At 39.9% G+C, this 9,403-nt stretch overlaps 1 protein-coding gene across 2 annotated transcripts in view; it reads left to right on the forward strand.

Annotated features, from left to right (window-relative positions):
• PUS7 (pseudouridylate synthase 7 (putative)) overlaps window positions 1-9,403 on the forward strand; it is a 61,838-nt gene that overhangs the window by 3,381 nt on the left and 49,054 nt on the right. For both annotated transcript variants that reach the window (XM_006774889.2, XM_006774890.2), the window contains exons 2-4: window positions 1,285-1,369; window positions 1,489-1,590; window positions 3,695-3,839. In XM_006774889.2, coding sequence (XP_006774952.1) covers window positions 1,285-1,369; window positions 1,489-1,590; window positions 3,695-3,839 — 332 coding nt within the window. The remainder of the gene's footprint in view (window positions 1-1,284; window positions 1,370-1,488; window positions 1,591-3,694; window positions 3,840-9,403) is intronic.

Consider the following 9,403-nt stretch of genomic DNA (forward strand, 5'->3'; position numbering starts at 1 on the left):
CCAAGGTTCTGTATTTTTCAAAATAAAGATCACACATCATTTAGAGATAATCTACACAAGAATTAATTCTTGTACATGAGGGACCTATAGTCTAGTTTTGGGAGTTTTTTGCATGTGTTTTTCCAATTTTCTCAGCACCATTTATTGAAGAGACTTTCTTTAATCTGTTGTGGATTTCTGCCCCCTTTGTCAAAAATTATCTGCCCATAAAAGTATGGGTTTATTTCTGGGCTCTCAATTCTGTTCCATTGATCTGTTTTTTTGTTTGTTTTTTAAATATATTTTATTGATTTTTTACAGAGAGGAAGGGAGAGAGATAGAGAGCCAGAAACATCGATGAGAGAGAAACATCGACCAGCTGCCTCCTGAGTATCCCCCGCCAGGGATGTGCTCGCAACCCACGTATATGCCCTGGACCGGAATCGAACCTGGGACCCTTGAGTCCGCAGGCCGATGCTCTATCCACTGAGCCAAACCAGTTTTGGCCATTGATCTGCTTTTATGCTGATATTGCACAGTGTGTTTTTTAAGGGTTTTATTTATTTATTTACATATTTTTTTATTTATTTCAGAGAGAGGAAGGGAGAGAGAGAAATAGAAACATTGATGAGAAATATCCATCAGCTGCCTCCTGTATGCCCCCTACTGGAGATCAAGCCCGCAACCCAGGCATGAGCCCTGACCAGGAATCGAACCTCAACTTCCTGGTTCAGGGGACTGTGCTCAACCAACTGAGCACTAGCTGGGCAATACTGTACTGTTTTGTTTACTGTAGCTTTGTAGTATAGTTTGAAATCAGGGAATGTGATACCTCTGGCTTTGTTCTTTTCTCTCAGGATTACTTTGACTATTTAGGGGTTTTTTTGGTGGTTTCTCCGAAATTTTAGGATTTTTTGCTCTATTTCTGTGAAAAATGCCTTCGGGCTTTTGTTGGGGATTGCATTGAATCTGTAGATTGCTTTAAGCAATTTGGACATTTTAACAATGTTAATTTCTTCAATCAGTAAACATGGGATATCTTTTCACTTCTTTTTGTTTTCAGTTTCTTGTAACAGTGTCTTGTAGTTTTCAGTGTACAGGTCTTTCACCTCCTATGTTAAGTGTATTCCTAGGAATTTTATTCTTTTTTTTTCTTTTTTCTTTCTGATAGTTTATTGTTAGCATATAGAAACAACATATTTTTCTATATTGAGTTTGTAAGGCTTACTGTTGATAAACTTTTTCCTAAAATTAACAGGAAACAAAATGTTAATGCTCTGAAAGTTTGTGTTTTCTTTTCGTCAGATACTCTGACTTCGTTGTTCACGAAATAGGAAAAGATGGGCGCATCAGCCATTTGGATGACTTGTCCATCCCAGTGGATGAGGAGGTAGGAGCCAGCTCTCTAGCAAAAAAAAGTAGCATTTTTTTAGAGATCAAAGAAATATAGAGCTCTAACAGCCTTGAATTCTGTGTGACTCATTGGGAGTTTTTGTGGTTATTTAAAAGGATCCTTCAGAAGATGTATTTACAGTTTTGACAGCTGAAGAAAAGCAGCGTTTAGAAGAGCTTCAGCTTTTTAAAAATAAGGAAACCAGTGTTGCCATTGAAGTAAGTATTACAGAAACATATGAAAAGGTTATATAGAGTTTTCATTGCTTTTTTGGGGGTAGATGTTAAGTGTCTACTGGAAAAATTATAATAGTTAACAAAAGAATGATGTCCTACTTGATCTAAAAGGGCATTATATATACTAAAAAATGTTTTTGTCAGTAATAGATACCACTATCCAACATAAACCATGGCCAAAAAGGTGTTTTTTTAAAAAAAAATGTTTCAGATGACCATAAATCAACAAAGAAATCTGTTTTGTACCTGATAGTGACTATTATATCATACTGACCAACCTGGCAGTCAGAGGTGTGGCCTGGCCCTCCCTCCAGTGCCAGCAGCCTCTTGGTCTCAGATAGGGTTCTGGGAGGGAAAGGATTTGGAGGGAGGAAGTAAGGGAGCGTTTTTCTGCTTAGCCTAAGTCTACTTCTATTCAAGAAAAGGAGAGCTCAGCCACTACATAGAACAGTAAATCCCTTCTTTAAAAGAAGATTTTGTTCTGGACATTTTATTCTGCTCTGTTAGTGCTGCCCAGGGGAATTAAATTACTGGGGTGTTTTATATTGTGTTTTTCCTACTAAGTCCTTAACATCCTTTGTTAAATTGATAGCACGTCTAAGTTTAGACTAGCCACACTTCAGTTGCTCAGTTGTCACATGTGGCTAGTGGCTACTGTGTGGGACAGAGCAGCTCTAGGTGATCATTTTGCAGGGTGATGTGTTACAAAATTTTACGAATATTGTAGCATGAGATTTTTAGAATTTTATGTTCAATTCATTTTGTAGCATATTTTAACGACCTGTTGGATCTGGGGATATTGGAAAATCCCCCTTCCATCACCCCTAATTAGTAAGAATTTATAATTTCTCAGAAATCACTGTCTGTCTCCAACCCTCATCTACTTCTGTTCCACCCACCAAAACTTCCCAAAAGTGTGTGATCTTTAGAGATCTTCAGTTACTGAATTTCCTTACAGGCAAAATGTCAGGGAGAAAGTCTCTAAGAATTGGTTCTGAGAATCCTCCAGGAGGATGGTCCAGGTTTCCCTTACTTATGTAATGTAGTGGAGTATCTTAGCCTCATACTATACCTACCTAGGTGGCAAGACTTACCATCTTACAAACTGTAGTTATGCTGAAATTTTTTTATTATGTAGTTATCTACTGAAATTTTTTACTTTTAGATAGCATAAAAAATGGGCAGGTGTCTTTGTCTGTAAACTAAGGAAAGCAGACTTTCTGAATTTTTGAGATCTAAATATGTTTTCACTCATACACACAAATCATGATTCCAAATCACGGCTTTCAGTAAATTCTAGATCTAGACTCACTTTTCTGTATGCACATTTTACTTGTCTATAATTATAATGTTTTTCTTTTGCATTTTGCTAAAACATTAAGTTTAGCGATCAGTAGTACCTCAGTGTTTTTTAGCTTGCAGGTTGCAGTCCACTAATGGGTTATAAACCCAATTCAGTGGATCTTAACTTTTTTTAATGCAATAAAATAAAGTATAAAGTTATAGTGTATTGTACATAGTAAGGGTAAGTATTATTTCTTAAAATTTTTTAAATTGTTAATAAGATATGCACACATACATCCTTCCAACTGTTGAATCCAGATGTGAAATGTATTTCTTAATGTGAGACCCATTCAAAAATTAAAAAACCATTATGTAACTAAGAAGTTTACATTTTCTCGATGTTGGTTTTTTTCTTATTGTGAACAGATGTACTAGCACATCATTATAAAATGAGTCGGTATAGAATTCATTGTGAGGCAGTTGAAGATTGGACTGTTTGAGGGAGGGAGTTTCTGACATCCCTGCATTTCTGTCTGTGAGCCCTGAAGTGTTTGTCCGGCAGAGTCCGTGAGGGAGCGTCTGCACAGTGCTTGACACAGTGCCTGGTATATGGACATGCTCCATTAACAGGCTCATTGCGTTTGCATATCGTGAGGCTCTAAAATTAGATTCCTGAAGTCACACCCATGTACTTCTGTTATTTCACATAGTTAATAAGATAGTGTTTTTACTCACTCATCAGTATGATTTCTCTATTTAAGGTTTGTTAAATTTGTAATATCATTATCTATGTTTTGAATAGGTTGTTGAGGACACCAAAGAGAAAAGAACTGTCATCCATCAAGCAATTAAGTCTCTGTTTCCAGGATTAGAGACAAAAACAGAGGATAGAGAGGGGAAGAAATATATTGTAGCCTATCATGCAGCTGGGAGGAAGGCTCTGGCAAGTAAGTGTGTGAGTGACCTGGCATTTCTCCTGCCTGGCGAGCCGCAGAGGCAGGTCCGCGCCTCCTCTACTTTGCTGTTGTTCAAAGGAGGATATGGATCGTGTCATTTCTTCAAAGAGGGTGGGTAATATCATTTCAGGTGCTGGAGCAATCCTATAAAATATCTGTCTGGCCGGGGGCGTTAGGTCGTTTATGTGAGAAAAGATTTGCTGAAATTACAGTGGTGCCTGAGAGAGCGTCTTAGGAATGACCTGTCCCCTGAAGAGCAGAGGGTCTGAGTGGCAATTCAAGAAGAAAATGAAAGGCTGTTGCTCATTCTGTGCTCTTAATGGAGAGAAGAAAGCTTTCAGATGGACAGAAAGTGCTTGTCACCTATCCTAGGAGTATATATTTTTGGCAAAGTTCTTACATTGAAAGAGCTGCTGGCTTTCCAACTGTATCTTCTTCACTCACATAGAAAAACCACAGAATTAAAAAAAAGAAAGAAAAACCACTGGATATATAGAAAAGCACCCCTTTGCCTAAACCCATCTTTATTGTGTGTCTTTCATTTGAAATGGGTGTGTTTTCAGTGAATCTCTGATATTTATATTCTGACTAGAGGCCCGGTCATGACATTTGTGCACTGGGATGGGGTTGTCCCTCGGCCCGGCCCGCACGCTCTCGCAGTCTGGGAGCCCTTGGGGGATGTCAGACTGATGGCTTAGGCCCGCTCCCTGCACATCCCCTGAGGAGTCCTTAGTGCTGCCACAGAGGTGAGAGAGACTCCCGCCGCTGCCGCTGGCATGAACCCGGCACAGGGCTTCTGGCTGAAGTGTGCTCCCACTGTGGGAGCGCACTGACCACCAAGGGGCAGCTCCCGTGTTGAGTGTCTGCCCCCTGGTGGTCAGTGCACATCATAGCAACCAGTCGTTATGCCGTTCAGTCTCTTTGCATATTAGCCTTTTATTATGTAGGATGTGTTTTCTACAGCCATGAAAATTTCTACTTGTATATAATCTTAAGAAATAGTAGATAGTTTTCCCTTGTCAAATCAGTAGTTAAAATTTTAATGAAAATTACAGTAAGAAAAAGTTATTTCCTCACTCTCCTCCTCTATTAGTAATGGCCCCTATTAGTTACTTCTAGATATTTCTAGTTACTTCGTTGCAAAAATTTACATATTTGTTAGAGCAAAACTCCAAGACCAAATTAAAAAAAAAAAAAAGACTGTCCAAAGCATTAATGCTTGGTCATATTTCCTTAGGTTAATGCTGTGAATGTATGAAACCTTTATTGTTTTTAACTATGGTTCTAGTGAAATGAGAGGATATAAGACAAATGGGCAGAAGTTAGGTCTAGCTATGCCTGAGAAAATAATATAGTCAAATCAGTAAGTATGGATGGTAACAGAAATGAGAAACCTCAAGCAGTTGGGGAGAAGAAAGAGGAGATTGGAGGCCACTTCTCAGTGGATGCCAAAAAGAAAAGTGAGATGAAGTGTTCTGAAGCTACTTGTGGTTACGTGTTGTTAATTACTTCCAATTCCACAAACTAGTGGTGTGGTTACTGTATGTTACTTCGATGTCTGAGTCAGTAGTATAAAATATTACCCAATAGTCTTTCTTCAGCCAGAATTGTTCAAGAGAGTTCAGTCCAGTGGAATACGGTGTGAGTGACTATTTTTTCCATCCTCCCAAGATTAGCGTGTAGCTGGTAACTATTCTGGATGGAGAGAAGAGAAGGTGACTTGCTTCATACAGTCAAATGCCTTGGAACCCAGGTTGAGAAGGGCTGCTAGGGACATGTTCCTGACAGAGAGGCAGTCCATGTTGGTCAGCCACCCTCTTGCAAAGGCAAGAAGAAAAGTCAGGATCTTGTTCTGCTGAGTGTGATCATGAGGAAGCAAATTAGAAAAGGTAAAACCTCTTGAAATTAATGCTTGTGATCTTCAAGGAGGGGAGTTAGGGCATTTAAGGCCAAAGTGGCCATTTTAGTTTTCTCGCCCTTCCATCTCAAGTGAGTGCTACCAGGCCTCTCAGGTTCTCTCTTTATCTATCTACGTTTTCTGTGCTTTATGCCACACCCACCATTCTTTCTTTTTTTTCCCCCAAAGAAATTCCCTTAAGAATTTCCAAGTGAGATGCTGACCTCTGTGTGACGTACACCACTCCTCCCCATCTCCCTTTGCACATCTTCAGTAAAACAGTGGGTTTTTCGCTTTAAAAAGAAGCAGGAAGGCAGGTTAGATTGGATCACTGCTTGCACCTCCCGGGCTTGAGGTGTTGTGGCATTTAGTGAAGGTGGATGAGAGGTCTCCCTCTGAGCGCTCCTCTCCTCTCTCCTCGTGGACCCAGACAGGCACTTGAGAGCCTGCATTCATCTCTTGCAGGTCTAGATCCCCACCTGAGAACAAGAGTGGCTTAAAGTAATCACCATTGGAAAGGCAGGGAGAGCTGGTATCCAGAGACTTGTTCACGCCCCTGCAAATAGAACCTGATACCAATGACAGCTCCTCCTGGGTCACCTTGCCTAGCATTTGAATTAATTAGCTTTTAAATCTTCATTGCAAATCTACATTTATCATGTTTTAGACTCCACTTACTACCAGACCCGGATACAAATTCTTACTGTTTTCTCAAATAGAGCATGCATCCTAAAAACATAGGCATAGTGGATTCTGAAGCATGGTGCCCAAACGTCACAGATTACCCACTACTTCAAGTTCGACTTCCAGTCTGATAGACAAGGCACATTGGATACATAGAGCATTTTTCTGAAAATATGTAATTATTGACGTCCAGTCTGATGGACAAGGCACATTGGATTTACCTACCGGAGCCTACATAGAGCATTTTTCTGAAAATATGTAATTATTAATAACTGGGTAAATTGATTTATGTTTTGGGATAGATCATGTACATTACAAATACCTCTAAGAACTTCTTTTTAAAGACTTAAATGAAGAAAACAAAACAAAATTCTGCCAGGTGATGCATAGAGGTTCTCCATCCCTGGCGGATACCTGAGCTAGGGATCCACAGAGACTCGGGAGGGAGAGCCAGGTGGGTGAAAAGGGGACTCTGTGGGAGAGGCTCGTGTGACGGCACCCACGGGAAGAGGGCATTCCCGTCGCCAGAGTGGTTAGCAGTGGAGAAACATGGCAGATAGGCCCAGCAGAACAGAACTCTGAAACACGTCTGCCCGGTTTGAGCAACATGGAGACCATTGGTGCCTGCCAGGGCAGTTTCAGTGGAGTAAGGGTGGACACCAGTCTACACAGTAGGTTGAGGAGGAAGGCAGTAAATACAGGCTGCTTTTTCAAATAAGCTCTCAAGAGGAGGAGAATGGAAAGGAGCATGGTTAAGGAGAGGGAGACATAGGGTGGACTTTTAAAGGGGAAGGGCCCTGACCATGTTGATAGACGGAAGGAAGAGCCAGTGCCGAGAGAGGGTGAAAACTCCGGCCGGAGAGAGCTGATGGAGCAGGATCCCTGAGGAAGCTGGAAGGTTGGTGTGTAGGGGTGCCGCACCGGGCACGGCCTTGAATAAGAAGGAAAGAATGTTCTGCACGCTACCCCGTCCTGTCATATTTCTTGAGCCACAAACATTTTTTCTCTTCCTTATTCATGAGGGTCTCTGTCCAGGGTTCATGAATCTTCCTGAACATTTCTTCTGTTTGGTTTTTGTTTCTACTAGATAGGGGCTGCCATAGCAGACCATCGGAAGGCCGCTTCCTGTTTTCTCAGCCGGAGGCTTCTTTGCGTTAACATTTTAAATTAGAATGTCTCAGAAATTCTGAAAGTTATCTTAGATTCACTTAAATTGTAAAGCCATACATGTGCTACGTAGCATTCTAAGGATTTGGGGTTTTACAAAGTTAAACTACCCAGAAATAAGCTGATTCTCATAGATTTTCTGTTAATCAATGCATATGCTTACTATTTTGTATACCGAGTGCACTTAGAAAAGGAATCTTTGCATCTGGTATTGGCAGAGGCGGTAATGGTATGCATGCACAGTGCTTGGATTTGCTAATAAAAGATGCATGCCCATCCTGGCCAGTGTGCTCAGTGGTTAGAGTGTCAGCCTATGCATCAAAGGTCTCGGGTTCGATTCCCCATCAAGGGCACATTCCTGGCAAGTTTGCTCCTCCCCACCCCACCCCCGTTAGGGCGAGTGTGGGAGGCAATCAGTGGATGTGTCTCTCTCACATCGATTTTTCTCTCTCTGTGTCTCTCTCCCTCCCTTCTATTCTTTCTAAAAAAAAAAAAAAAAAAAAAAGCCATGGAAAAAATATCCTTTGGGGGGGATTAAAAAAACAAAAAAAAAAAAAAAGCGCAATAAATAACTATTTAAAGATTTTATTTCAGTGACAAGAGAATTGAAAAAGAGAGTTTATTAACCAAAGTTACTCATCTCCTGATTTCTGGGCCTCATCATCCAGAAATTCTGTTTCTTTGTTACTAATGTTGTGGCCCCACCCCGTAACAAAGAAACAGGATTTCCGGAGGATGAGGCCCAGAAATCAGGATTTTAAAAAGATTCCCAGGTGATTCTAAGGTGCAGCCAAGGTTGAGAACCACTGCCTTAAGGTATTATAGCATTTAGTTTTTTAGTCTTCTGGTTTCATTTATTTTTGCCATTTTTGGTTTGCTGTGAATGTACTACTGAAGGGGTAGTTAAGGAAAAATGTTGCTACACTTCATCAACTTTTACCACAAATATATTTTTAACTTTTTAGAATGGATAGTTTCAGATATGCACATAAATGAAGGAGGTAGTATATTAACCCCATTGTACCCATCAACCGTCTTCAAGATTATTAACATTCTGTTGTTTTTGTTTGATCTATTCCTCTCTTTTTTTTTCTCGTTGGAGTGTTTTAAAGGAAATTCTGCATAGTACTTTAGTTCACTCATAAATACTTCAGTATGTATCTAACAGATAAGGACTAAAACCATAAAACCATTATCATATCCAAAAAGATCAACAAGTTCTTAATATCTAATACCCAGTGCATGTTCAGTTTTCCCCTGGCTATCTCAAAAGTGTCTTTTACATACAGATGACTTGTTCAGATAATGATACGAACAAGGTAAGAACATTGCATTCAATGGATCTCTCTTTTTTTTTTAATATATTTTATTGATTTTTTTACAGAGAGGAAGGGAGAGGGATAGAGAGTTAGAAACATCGATGAGAGATAAACATCAACCAGCTGCCTCCCACACATCTCCCACTGGGGATGTGCCCGAAACCAAGGTACAATGCCCTTGACCAGAATCGAACCTGGGACCTTTCAGTCCGCAGGCTGATGCTCTATCCACTGAGCCAAACCGGTTATGGCCTTATCCTCTCTTTATTATTATTATTTTTAAAAATTTATCTTTGTTGTTGAAATGCTTTATTGATAAACTCATATTGCCCTGTTTAATGTGTTAAAATTATTAAATCAATTGTAAGATGAAATTCAAAAGGGAATTTTTTGATACATTCAAAATTTTAATTGCTATGTACTAAGTAATATAGTTATGGTTCTCCTCTAATGGAACTTACCTAGGGGAAGAGATACAATAAAAATGA

Source organism: Myotis davidii, unplaced genomic scaffold (assembly GCF_000327345.1).
Source record: "Myotis davidii unplaced genomic scaffold, ASM32734v1 scaffold125, whole genome shotgun sequence".
NCBI lineage: Eukaryota > Metazoa > Chordata > Mammalia > Chiroptera > Vespertilionidae > Myotis > Myotis davidii.